Source organism: Myotis daubentonii, chromosome X (assembly GCF_963259705.1).
Source record: "Myotis daubentonii chromosome X, mMyoDau2.1, whole genome shotgun sequence".
NCBI classification, from domain to species: Eukaryota; Metazoa; Chordata; class Mammalia; order Chiroptera; family Vespertilionidae; genus Myotis; species Myotis daubentonii.
The window spans coordinates 21,222,836-21,236,525 of NC_081861.1; the positions used below are offsets into that span (position 1 = coordinate 21,222,836).

At 50.4% G+C, this 13,690-nt stretch overlaps 1 protein-coding gene and 1 pseudogene across 1 annotated transcript; one reads left to right on the plus strand and one right to left on the minus strand.

Moving 5' to 3' along the window:
- On the minus strand, window positions 1-2,268 carry LOC132223421 (melanoma-associated antigen 10-like). Its single transcript, XM_059678632.1, has 2 exons — window positions 2,263-2,268; window positions 1-843 (listed from the first exon to the last, which is right to left on the minus strand). The coding sequence occupies exons 1-2, from the start codon at window positions 2,266-2,268 to the stop codon at window positions 1-3; spliced, it is 849 nt and encodes a 282-aa protein (XP_059534615.1).
- Window positions 2,269-3,243: 975 nt separating this feature from the next.
- Window positions 3,244-13,690, plus strand: part of LOC132223422 (threonylcarbamoyl-AMP synthase-like) — a 62,687-nt pseudogene continuing 52,240 nt past the window's right edge.

A 13,690-nucleotide genomic window follows, 5' to 3' on the forward strand; every position in this document is an offset into this window, starting at 1 on the left:
TCAAACACAGAGTGAAGATTTGTGCTCATTCTTCCGTTGGGGAAGGAGAGGCTGTGCCATGAACATGGCAGCAGCATGACCCACAGGGCCAATTCTGGCCTGGGCTCTCTCTTGCTCATCTCTTAAAGCCTCCTCATACCAGCATGAGAAGGAAATGGGGTCAGTCCCTTTGATCTTGGCCAAAAATTCCAGAACTTGCAACTTGCTGGTTTCAGCATGGGCCCTTGGACCCCACATAAATTGGTAGCGTGGTGGATCACTATTAAGCACCTGCTGGTACTCCAGGTAATTCTCCTGCACCCATGTTCTGGTGATGAGATTCCTAGGCTCCCCATAAATGAAGTGCTCCCTCCCAGCATAAACTCCCATCATATTCAGGAACTCCCAAATGTCTTCCTCAGGGGCACAGTTGCCCTCTAGGAAGATCATACCCAGGATGATGATCAGGAGGCCGTTTTTAGGCATGCTCTGGTGGTCACTAAGCATCTCATCATAGGTGAGATCCAGTGAGTTGACAAGGACATAGGAGTGGGTGGCAGGAACCACTTCCTTCACATCAATGCCACAGATTACCTCCAAGCACTTACAAGCTTTCTTAAAAATCACAGAGAATTGACTCTTGTCCCTTTTGTTAACAACGTGTAGCATCTCTGCCTTTGTAATAGGCTTCCTCAAACGATACCTGAGGATCATGGCATGCACCAAATTGGTCACATTCTCATCTATGTGGTCGCTATGCAGAGACTCGGGGTCTGCTGAGGTCTGCAGAGAGCTTGTATCCTTGTTGTCTTGGTTGCTGGAGCCTCCAACTGATGTGCTCCATGCCGTGGATCTCTGAGGACTCTGGGGAGGTCTTGATGTCTCAGAAGCAGGCTGCTCCTGCTTCTCCTGCTTCTCCAGCTTCTCCTCCTCCTCCTCCTCGTCCCCCTCCTCCCACCACTCCTCCCACCACTCCTTCACAGCCTTCTTCTTCTTCTCCTTCTCCTCCTCCTCGTCCCCCTCCTCCCACCACTCCTCCCACCACTCCTTCACAGCCTTCTTCTTCTTCTCCTTCTCCTCCTCCTCCTCCCCCTCCTCCCACCACTCCTTCACAGCCTTCTTCTTCTTCTCCTTCTCCTCCTCCTCCTCGTCCCCCTCCTCCCACCACTCCTTCACAGCCTTCTTCTTCTTCTCCTTCTCCTCCTCCTCCTCGTCCCCCTCCTCCCACCACTCCTTCTCGGCCTTCTTCTTCTTCTCCTTCTCCTCCTCCTCCTCCCCCTCCTCCCACCACTCCTTCACAGCCTTCTTCTTCTTCTCCTTCTCCTCCTCCTCCTCCTTCCCCTCCTCCCACCACTCCTTCTCAGCCTTCTTCTTCTTCTCCTTCTCCTCCTCCTCCTCCTCCTCCCCCTCCTCCCACCACTCCTTCACAGCCTTCTTCTCCTCCTCCTCCTCCTCGTCCCCCTCCTCCCACCACTCCTTCACAGCCTTCTTCTCCTCTCCCTCCTCTTCCCCCTCCTCCTTTTTGTTTTCCTTCTCTTCTTCCTCACCCTCCATCTCTGCTTCTGCTTCACCCTCCTCCTCCTCCTCCTCCTCCTCCTCGTTTCCCCCCTCCTTCACAGCCTCCTTTTCCTCTTCCTCCTCTAAGCTGCCTGGGATTACAGGAGAGGATGGAGGGGAGGGGGAGGGGGAGGTGGAGGGGTAGGAGAAGCTGAAAGAGCAAGAGGAAATGGAGGAGTTCTCCTCCTCAGGTATGGGAAACATTATCTCACTTTGGGCCTGAAAGTTTGGCTCAAATGTGAGGCGTGGGCGCTTTGAGGAGTGAGACATGATGACTCTTGTTGTGGGTAGCAGGTGGAAGTGTGAGCAGGATTATGGGAGATGGGTTCCCTGGAGCCTGGGGGAGAGAGGGAGAGAGTCAGTGGCCTCAGCAGAGATGTGCACCCTCGGCAGCTCTGACAAATACTGACTTACAGGTCTTCTATTTAGGAGGTGCTCTAGGGCCTCAATGGGCTCCTGTCTTCCTGTCCTGGATGGTTTGTCTCCCACGAACCTGTAAGATGATGTGAGAAAGCTCCTCAGGGTGTAGCCAGCCAGCACAGCCCAGGGCTTCTAGGGCTGACTATGAGCAGGTGGTGTTGGGGACTGTGTGGAGACTTTGATAGACATTCAGGGTTTGTATCTCATATTGTCTCCTCGCTCTGCCTGGGCCTCCTCTGCTCTGCTGCCCTGAGGACCGTACCTCACACAGAGGCCCTCTCCTGACAACTGCTATCTGAGGGTTACCTGCATCCCTCACATTGATGCCTGGTGGGGCCTGGGACACCTCCCTCTGCTGTCCTGGGTACTGACCATTCAGAACAAGCCCTCACCTCCCTGAGACCATCTAGAACATTGGTTCTCAACCTTCCTAATGCCGTGACCCTTTAATACAGTTCCTCATGTTGTGGTGACCCCCAATTTCACTGTTACAAATTGAACATAATTAAAGCATAGTGATTAATCGCAAAAACAATATGTAATTATATATGTGTTTTCCGATGGTCTCAGGCGACCCCTGTGAAAGGGTCATTCGACCCCCAAAGGGGTCGCGACCCACAGGTTGAGAACCGCTGATCTAGAAGAAAGTGAGGGTGCATTGTATCCAGCCACTGTGCCTCAGGGCCTCCCAGATCTCACAGCAGGGGAAGGGTAGAGCTGGGTATGCCTTAAGTCCTACGGTGAGGGTGTGCTGCCCTCAGTGCTCACTCAGGGTCCTTACCTTAAATCTTGGCAGAGTCTGGATCTCGTCCCTCTGATGACCTGTTGTGGCTCCCCCTCAGACCACTGCCTCCTTAGAACAAGGCCCTCATCTCCCTGAGAACCCCTGGACAAAGGTGACAAGGCTCCACTTCTTGCCACCCCTGTTAAGTCCTTCCAGTGCCGATGGCAAGGGCTGGGCCCCATCAGTTGGATGGTGGGTTATCCTCAATCCTCTTTCATGGTTTTCATCTTTATGGGTGATAGGTCCTGGGCCAACCCCTGCTAACTGGACATCACCCCCTCAGAAAATGGCCTCACCTTGCCGAGACAGCTCCCGCACCCTTGGAAAAAGTCAGAGCATATTATATCCAGCCAACCCTGCCTGGGTCCTGCCAGAGCTGAGAATGGAAAACAGCCAGGCTCTGCACAGTCTCTTCTTTCTGGCGTGGGAATTACCTTTGGTCCTCACCAAGGGTCCTTTCCTGGACTCCTGGTAGAGCCGGGACTCCTTCCTCTTCAGACCTGATGTGGCTCCCACAGCTGACCGGCCTTCGTATGCACACCGAGGCCCTCAACTCCCTGAGACCGTCGCCAAGACAAAAGTAAAGGGACATCACATCCAGCCATCCCTGCCCCGGGTCTCCCAGGACTGACAGCAGGGATGGGGGTTCCCTCTGTCATCCCTCCAGGTATTCCTCCTTGCTCCTGGCAGGGCCTGGGCCCACCACCTCCAGTGACCTGAAATCAGCCCCTCAGACCAAGGCCTCACCTTCCAGAAACATCTCCGCCCACCCCATGCAGCAAGTGAGGGAGCACCACATCTCGGAATTACTGTCCAGTTCCTCCCAGGGTGGATATTGGGAACAGGGTGGCATTTCTGTGAGCAACTCCCCTTCTGTCCGAGTTAGGGGGTACCCTTAGTCCCCCTTCAAGGTCCTTATCTTACCTTGACGCCTCACAGATCCTGGGATTCTTTCCTCTGCTGATGTCACTAGCTCAGACAAAGGCCTTCACTTCCCTGGGACACTGCAGGCAAAAGGAAAAAGACACCAAATCTAGACACACCTGCCTGGGGTCTGTTCTGGCATGGGGAATATGGTCAGTTCTCCCTCAAAGTATTTATTCATCTGTATCCCGAGCCAGGTCTGTCCTGCCCTCCTCTGACCTGAAGCTCCTCCTCCAGCCACGGCCTCACCTTCCTCAAGCACTCCATCACCTTGACTCCAGGTAGAGCTCCTGGCAAATGTGAGAGTTTTCCCATCTGGCCATGCCAGCTCAGATCCTCCCAGGGATGAGATTCTGTGGGGTCCATCTTTTGGGGGAAAGGGGCTTTCAGGCCTCACTAAGGGTCCTTACCTTGATGCCAGCCAGAACCTGAGACTCTGCCCTCTTCTGAGCTGCTGTGGCTCCCCCTAAAACGGTCGCCTCCTTAGACCACCTCTCTGAGACCTTCCTCCAGACAAAAGTAAGGAAATGCCACATAGGGCCAACATTGCCATGCTCTCCTGGGGTTGGCAGGAAGAGAAGGGTGGGACTGGGGCCCTCTAGCTATGGGGGGAGGGGGGTTTCCAGGGCAGGCTGAGGCCACATCTACCTAGGGTGGGAGACCTTCTCGCCCCCTTCTTGATGTCTGGCAGGATCTGGCTGTATCCTCTATTAACTATCCTGAAGTCACAAACCTCAGAAAAAGCCTCAGCTCCCCCAGATTCCCAAAGTGGACGTCAGAAAATAATACATTCGGTAACCCTCCTGTGTGGCCTGCCAGGCCTGACTGCAGGGGCATTTCTGTGAGATCCCTCTCCATGGGGTGAGAGGTCTTCCCCCAGAGTCTTCATGTTGGCACTTTGCAGGGTGTGATAGCCTCCCTCTGCTGAACTCAGGCCACACTCATGGGAACAAGGTCTTCACCTTCATGAGACACCCCCATCCCCCGGGGAGGTGGGTAATGAAAGAGGGCTACATTCAGCGACCATGCCCCTAGTCCTCCCATTTTGACAGCAAGGGCAGAGAGTGCCTGGGTCCTATCTGTTGTGCTGTAGGGAGTGCTCTCAGTCCTGACACTGGCAAACCCCAATTTGGACCTCAGACTCTACCCTCTGCAGGCTGCCCTGGCTCTTTCAGAGCTAGGTTGTCTCTCCCTTGAGAACCTCCAGATAAAAGCAAAGAGAGGCACATCCTGCCACTCCTGCCCTGGGTATCCTAGGGCTGTGACAGGGGCTGAACACTATCTGTCCTACAGTGTATGTGTGTGTGTTGCGGGGGGGGGGGGGTGAGGAGAGTGAGGGGAGGGGAATATCTTCTGTCCTCCCACAATCCCTCAATGTATTCAGTGCCTCCTCAGATCAAGGCTTCACTCCCAAGGGGCAAGCCCCACAAGTTCCTGGAAGAAGTGAGGAAATACCACACGTGACTGCTACTGCCTGTGTCTTCCCATGGTTGACAGGGAGTGGAGTGGGGTGTTTGTGGAGCCCCTCTGTCTGAAGTGAATGGTCCCATCATCTATCCTCAAAGTGTTCATATGTATTCCTGGCAGGTCCGGCATCTCCTCGCTTCTACTGGCCTGAGCATGTTCCCTCAGCCCAGGGTCACTGTGTCCCTTAGTTGGCAGAAAAGGAAGTCAGTGGTGGATAAAGAGAGGCGTCTGTGCTCCACAGCCCTGCCCGAGGCTTCTGTGAGAGGCAGCCTATTGTGAGACCCCCACAATCTGGATTCCCAGGTCCTCTCACTCCTCCCTCAAGGTTCTCATCTTGAAGCCTGGCAGGGCCTAGGCCTTCACCCTCTACTGACCTGAGTCTGCACCACACCCCTCAGAAAAAGCCTCATACTCAGCCAGACTGCCAAATGCCCTCTGATTACCAGAGGTAAGCACAAAGGGAAGCCTGGGGCCATGTGCTGTCTGTGCTGTGCTGTGTGTGTGTGTGTGTGTGAGTGTTCGTGTGCGCGCGAGGGTGCGTGTGGTGTGTGAGTGTATGCGCTAGTGCGTGTGAGCGTGTGTGTGCTGTGTTTGTGAGTGTGCGTGTGATGAGTGTGTGCGTGAGCAAGCATGCGTGTGCTGGGTGTGCGCGTGCGAGCGTGTGTGTGGTGTGTGTGTGTGTGTGTGCGCGAGTGAGCGCATGTGTGCTGTGTGTGTGGGGGCACGTGCGAGTGTGCTGTGTGTGTGCGAGCGAGCGCACGTGTGCTGTGGGGGGGGGCGCATGCGAGCGAGCAAGCCTGTGCTGTGTGTGTGTGAGTGTGTGAGTGTTCGTGTGTGCGCGAGGGTGCATGTGGTGTGTGAGTGTATGCGCTTGTGCGAGTGAGCGCGTGTGAGCGTGTGTGTGTGCTGTGTGCTGTGTTTGTGAGTGTGCGTGTGATGAGTGTGTGAGTGAGCAAGCACGCGTTTGCTGTGTGTGCGCGTGCGAGCGTGTGTGTGGTGTGTGTGTGTGTGTGCGAGCGAGCGCATGTGTGCTGTGTGGGGGGGCGCGTGCGAGCGTGCGTGTGCTGTGAGCGAGCGCACGTGTGCTGTGGGGGGGCGCATGCGAGCGAGCAAGCCTGTGCTGTGTGTGTGTGTGTGTGTGTGTGTGTGCGTGCGAGCGCATGTGTGCTGTGTGGGGGGGCGCGTGCGAGCGTGCGTGTGCTGTGTGTGTGCGAGCGAGCGCACGTGTGCTGTGGGGAGGCGCATGCGAGCGAGCAAGCCTGTGCTGTGTGTGTGTGTGTGTGTGCGCGTGCGAGCGCATGTGTGCTTTGTGGGGGGGCGCGTGCGAGCGTGCGTGTGCTGTGTGTGTGCGAGCGAGCGCACGTGTGCTGTGGGGGGGGGCGCATGCGAGCGAGCAAGCCTGTGCTGTGTGTGTGTGTGTGTGTGTGTGTGTGTGTGTGTGCGCGCGCGGGAGCGTGCTTGTGCTGTGGGGGGGGAGGGGCGCATGCGAGCGAGCAAGCCTGTGCTGTGTGCGTGTGTGTGGGGGGCGCGCATGCGCGCACAAGCGCCTGTGTTTGCGCGTGCGTGCTGGGCCGGCAGCGGCTGGCGCACCCTCTCTGTGGTGAGTTCTCCCCTCAGTACTTTCTCAGGGGTGCTTAGCAGAGGCAGGGGCACCTCCTGCTTCCCCAGCTGCCACAGCCTCATGTCCCTGGGACTCTGAGCTGGAGGGCGGGCCTGGACACACTATATTGAAGGGCCTCGCCTGTGGTCTCTCAAAGCCAACGGCAAAATCATGGCAAAGCTTCCCCCGCCCCCCCCCGTACCCCCCCCCCCCCCGACACACACACTGAACGGAGGTTTCCTGCATTAGGCAGGACCAGCGAGTGTCTCAGACGCCTTTCTCTGCTGAGCTGACACGGGGCCCACAGACGAAACCTCATGTCTCTCAGACTCTGGAGACAGAACCGAAACGCCACATCAACCACGGATGCTTGGAGCTCCCCAGGACTGCGGGCACCCCAGCACCCTGTTTGGCCCCCACCCTCTGCGGTGGGCGGTCTCCCCCGTCTTCCCCAGGGTGCTCACCTTCATGCCAGGCAGAGCCTCGAATTAATTTCTCGCTCTTTGGACCTAACTCCGCGGGCCTCAGAGAAAAACGTCATGTCCCTCAGGCTCCTGAGGCGAAAATGCCAAAGGAGCCCAATTCGGGAACGCTGCGTGGGGTCACCCAGGGACCACTGCAGGGGCAGGGCGGGGCAGGATTGGTGGCCCTGTGTCTGCAGTGGGCGGTTCCTTCCTGGCTGCCTCAGAGACCTCGCTCTGATGATTGGCCAGTCCTAGGACTCCCTCCATCTGTGGCTCTGAAGCCCCACCCCCCAGCTCCAGCAATAGAGAGCTGGACCCAGAACATCCTGGGAACCTGCCTGGCTCTCCCAGGGTTCATGGTAAGGGCAAGGGGTGGGGGAGGAGGCGGGAGCTTCCCGCCACTGTCTGAGGGGCAGCTCCCCCGCAAGCAAGCACGCACACCTCCACTAGGGTCCTCCTTAAGGTGCCGACCTGAGTCTGACCCGCTCAGAAGAAGCCCCTTGTCCCTCAGGCTCCCCAAAACGCAAGCTGCGAAGTGCCATATCCAGACACCTGTGCGAGGATTTGCCCGGGGCTGAGGCCACAGGCAGGACCGAGTTTGGCCCCTACCCTCGGTGGCGGTGGAGGGAGATCTAACCTTCTTCCTAGGGATTCTCGCCCTGATCATTGCCCAGGCCCAGGACTCCTCCACCTGAGGGTCTGAAGCCGCACCCCTCGGATGGGTTGGGGGGGGGGATGCAATTCTCAAAACAGAACTTCTGGGGACCCTGCCTGGCTATCCCAAGGAAAGGGAAATGGTGGTGGGGTGCGGGAGACTCCTCTGTCTGCGGGGGGCGGGGGGGATGTGGAGGGCAAGGGGGGCAGCTCCCCGCACACCTCCCCTAGGGTCCTCCTTAAGGTGCTGACCTGAGTTTGACCTGCTGAGAAGAAGCCTCCTTTCCCCAGGGCAGTACCATATCCAAAGAAACACCTGTGCAGGGATTTGCCTAGGGCTGAGGCACAGGCAAATCCTGGCAGAACCGAACCTGGCCCCCACCCTCTGGGGTGGGACGTTTCCCCGTCTTCCTCAGGGTCCTCACCTGGAAGTCTGGCGGAGACCAGGCTTTTCTCCCTTCTGACCGAACTCCACACCCTTCACAGAAAACCTCAAGTCCCTCAGATTCCCCAGAGGACAGTCCCCAAACGCCACAACCAGAAACACTGCCTGAGGTCTCCCAGGACGACTGCAGGGGCAAGGCCGGACCAGGACCCCTCTACTCTGTCTGGAGTGGAAACACCACTGAGTCCTGGCTCAGAGTCTTCACCTTGACTCCTGGCACCGCCTGGGCAGCTTCCCTCTGCCTGCGTTCCTGGGCTCCAGATCCAGCTGCTTCCCACCCTGAAACCATCAGGGTGGAAGTGGTGAGGGAGCAGCAGATGGTCCCTATACGCCAGGGCTACCCAGCGTGGACCTCAGCAGCAGGGCAAGGTACACCCTCACACCCTTCTACCCCACACTATCTGAGAATGTAGGCTTACTTTCAGACAGATCCAAGGCATTTCTATTTACTCCCGTCAGGGCTTGCATGTCCTCCCTTTGGCGGACCTCATGATGCACCCCTCAGTCCAAGGCCCCTTTTCCATGAGACTGCCCCTCTGGAGGGAGGACGTGGGGGAGAGATCACTTCTGCCTGACTGCCCTGCTTGGCACCTTCCATGCTGACAGTGTTGGGTGTGGGTCTTCTGCGTGCCCCCCTCTTTTTGGGGGCAGAAGACTCAGAAACCCCTTCTCACGATCCTCCTCTGGAGGGCTGGCAGGGCCCGAGTGCCACCATCCCCCCACCTGACATGGAAAGGGGCAACTCAGAGCAAGGTCTTGAGCTCCCCCTGATTCCCTAGTGTGAAGTCAGGGCCTGCCACATCCCACCCCCACACTGGGGCCTCCCAGGGCTTAAAGTAGGCAGAGGGCTGGATTCTGTGCTACCTCCTGTATGTAGGGTAGGGGTCAATTCGGTCCTCCCTCAGGGCCTGCAACTTGCTGTCTGGCAGAGACCAGACCCTCTCTTCTCCTGCCCGCATCCAGTGACCCTGGCCTGCGTCTTCCCAGGGATCATTGCAGAAACATGGCAGGAAAGGGGCCTATTTCATCAGGAACTCCTATTTTCCTTCAAGTCCTCACTCTGATACCTGGCAAGTTTGGCCTCTTCCCTCTGCTGACCTGTCTGCCAGGCTCAGACCAAGGCCTCCACTCCCTGAGATTCCCTCATATGAAACATGGGGCGCTGCTCAGCCTGAGACCCCTGCCTGCAGTCTCCCAGGAGTAACGTCCGCAGCGATGTAGGATTCAGTGGGGTACCCTCTTCTGGAAGGGGTGGACTGCTCAGTCCTCTCCTTGGGAGGCTCCTCCTCTTGGATCCTGGCTTCTCAATGAAAGACTAGGTGGGAAATGATCCCCCCGCCCCACCCGCCCTGACTGTTTGCTCAAGTGCAGCTCTTACAGAGAATGGTTTGGGTTCTAGCTAGATACTGGTTGGGGGGTAGTAGCACCCATGACAGAGAAGAAGCCCAACTTCCATAGGGTCTCTGTACCAGCCAGACTCAGACTTTGGAAACATTTTATTCTAAAAAAAAATTATTTTGTACATGGAAGAGGCTGAACAGCTTGATTTTGTGATGCCCTGCCTCCTTTCAGCTAACCTGACATTCCATTGTCCAGTACAGTGATTTTCTTTGTTATAGCCCTCATTTGTAGTTGGAAATATTTTGTACACTTTACCCTTCTACCAAGTGTACATGTAAAATATATGTGTGTGTGTGTCTGTGCGTGTGTGCATGTTTGTGTGTGTCTGTGTGTGTGTGTGCGTGTGAAAAAAGCCTACTCTCCCTACAGGTGATACTGTTGAAATTTAGGCCATTCCTTAATTGTGCTACAATCAAGTATTTTTAAAGAAAAACAACCCATTCTCATTAGAGAGGTTTTAGGTGAATATTAGCAGCGCTGAGTCATATTGCCACAATCAGCCCCATCTTTCCCACTGTCCTGACTTTATTTACCCAGGGCTGCTGGCTTTTGTGGTCTTAGGGGAAGCTTTGGATTTCTGCAGGGATGCAGAAGCACAAGTTTAAAATCTTTGCCCCTCCCTATACTGTCCTCTGCCTTCTATTAAAGTTACAAACTCTGCCCAACTTCTCGTTTGTCCAGAGCGCCCTCACTCCACAGGCAAGTACCAGTTCAACACAATCCTCAGTCTCCCCCAGGGTTTATCATACTTTGTTTTGATTTTATTATTGTTTCTCATTCTTTCTTCTGTGGTTTCCCAGGCTTGGTCTTGGGAGCAGAAGATAGCAGCCCAAGCCCAATTCTCATCTTGGAAGCTACAGGTAAGACACTGAGTGGGTAAATCAGAATTGACATCTTTACAGATGATGTGGATTCCATCAATAAATATGAAATACCTGGTCATTTGGGACTTATTTTACCTGTATCTATCAGTAAATGTTGCCTCTGTAATGATCTCATACATTTATGTGATGATTCTTTTAAGAAAATTTTTGGATTTTGTTGTTGTTGTGAATGGGATATTTTAAAATACATATACTAATTAGTTATTGCTTTTTTTTGTTTGTTTCAAGGCTGTTGTTTTTGCTACAGCGAACTTACACTATCTCTCTTAGGTGTTTTATTCATTTGAATATTCCACGTGTTTATTCCTTAGTATTTTCTACATAGCTGATCATATTATCACCATTTAGTATCGTTTTCTTTTCAATATTCATACCTCTTATTTATTTTGATATCCACAGCTCTGACTTTGTGTGTCAGTGTAGTTTTGAAGAATAGAGATGGTCATATGTGTCTTTCCCCTGACTTTCATGGAAATTTTTATTTGCTATAGATTTAAGAAATGGAAATTCCCTTCTAATCTTATTAGTTTTCTACATTGTACCCCATGAATTTTTATTGAATTTCTCTGTCCTTATTTTTCTATACCCATTAATTTAATCTATTCCATTTTTCTCCTGTTATTTGTTGAATTGTATACCCCAAAATTCATATGTTGAAGTCTTTGATCCCATTAACTCAGAATTTGACTGAATGTGTGTATAAGGCCTTTAAAGAGGTTATTAAGGTAAAATGAGGTCATAAGAATGGCCCTAATCTAATATGACTGTTGTCCTCAGAAGAAGAGGGTATGAGAACATACATAGTAAGGAAAGATCATGGGAAGATAGAGGGAAGCGATAGCCATCTGCAAGCCAAGGAAACAGCTTCAGAAGAAACTAGCCCTGCCAACACACTGATCTTTTACTTCTAGTCTCCAGAATTTTAAGGAAATTAATTTATGTTTTTTAAGCCACCCACTCTGTGATACTTTATTTTGGTTTCCCTAGCAATGTTATATACTTATTTAATATTTTAATGTAGGGAATTAAAGTTGAAATATATTTTAATGTTGAATCATGTTTTCATTTTCAGGCAGAGTTTGTTCAGTTTTTTCACTGCTATGTTGAGTATTCTATCAATCTAAGACATTTACTGCCATGTAAGTAAGCCTGGTTCAAGTATTATTTTCATAGGGAATTCTCATCTGGTTTTTGAATCAAGGAGAGCTAGCCTGGGAGAAATATTTGTATTCATTAGAAGATATTACATGAGATGGTGATTTAGTTCTCCCTGACCATTTGGTAGAAATGACCCTCAAATCTCCCTATTCTAGAGGATTTAAGTGTGACTTTAGCTTTGAAAACAGTTTCAGTTTGTATTATTCATTTAGAATTCTCTCTTTACAAACTTATTTTTTTCTTAAAAAGTTGTCCATTTCACTTGATATGTCAAGTTTAATTGCATGATATTTACAATAAAAAGTTTTTATTACATAAATTCTAAAATATACACAACAGTGGAAAGAATAGTTAATGAAGCCCATTACCTGATACTCAGTCTCTACAATCATCAATTCATGGCCAATCTGGTTCTAACTATACCCCCCATCTACCCACCAATCTCTGCTGCTGGAAAAATGTTAAGAAAATCGAAGACATAACATCATTTCTCCTCTAAATATTTCAGTATACATTAAAAATGACTGAATACTTTGTAAAATTTAAACAATACAGTTATTAGTTTTAAAATGTTTAAATGTCATTGATGTCATATAACCATTCATTTTTCATAATTTTCTTGTGAATTGGTACCCAAATGTGATCTATACATTGAGATTTTTAATGATGTCCTCTAAGTCATTTTTAATCTACAGGCTCTCCCCACATCACCTTTTTATCATTGTAGTTAATTTTTTATTGTTAAAAAACACCTACACTGGTCTTGTGTTCTGTCCTGTTTTTCATAGTCTGGAGTTTTCAGACTGTAACACTTCAGTGTCCTGTAATATGTTCTTAAGTCTCCTGTATTTCTTTACTTGCTAGTTAGAGGAATAAACTTGATCAGATTTTTTTTTCAAGACTACTCCATAGGTGATGATTTGTACTTCTATTAGGACAGTGGTTCTCAACCTTCCTAATGCCATGACCCTTTAATACACTTCCTCATGTTGTGGTGACCCCCAACCATAAAATTATTTTCATTGCTACTTCATAACTGTAATTTTGCTACTGTTATGAATCATAATGTAAATATCTGATATGCAGGATGTATTTTCATTGTTACAAATTGAACATAATTAAAGCGTAGTGATTAATCACAAAAACAATATGTAATTATATATGTGTTTTATGATGGTCTTAGGCGACCCCTGTGAAAGGGTCGTTTGACCCCCAAAGGGGTCGCAACCCACAGGTTGAGAACCGCTGTATTAGGAGGTACATAATGCCTGGTTGTCTCCTTTATGCTAATGCTGGCAGTCATTGATCATAATCATATTTATCTATTAATCCCTTAGGGGTTGGAGAATGATCATTCTCTCATTCATTTTTTAATTTATTATTGAAGTAGTTCTATATCTAGAAATTGTTCTCTGTCCACTATTTGGTTTTCCTGAGGGCAAGATATTTGTTGTGTTCTCTTATAATACTGCAATCTCTTCTGCATTTATTTTTGTACAGTTTACTCTGTTATAGTTTATTTCTGCTTTCAAAATAATTGATAATATTTATTAAACTTATGTAGCTTATAAGCATCTTCAAAGAACTAGGTTTTGTTACACAACTCCAGTATTTTCTTTTTTATTATTTCTACATTTATATTCATTATTTCACACCTTTTACTTTTTTAGGTGAAGTATGCATTTTCCCCCAGCTTCTTTAATGGCTTGGATATTTGAAATATTTCCTGTTTTCTAATTAATCTATTTATTTCCCTCTGAGTAGCACTTGGGCTGCATCAAACAAGTAAATTTAAGTATATCACCCTATTACTTTTGTTATTAGAAAATTTTCAAAATATATAAATATTACTGAGTGTAAATATTATTTTTGCATAGACTATGAAGAGGATGAGAGACATAGAATGTAATTTGAAGGAGGTTCCAGTATTTTGGCTGTTTTGTTTCGTTTTTA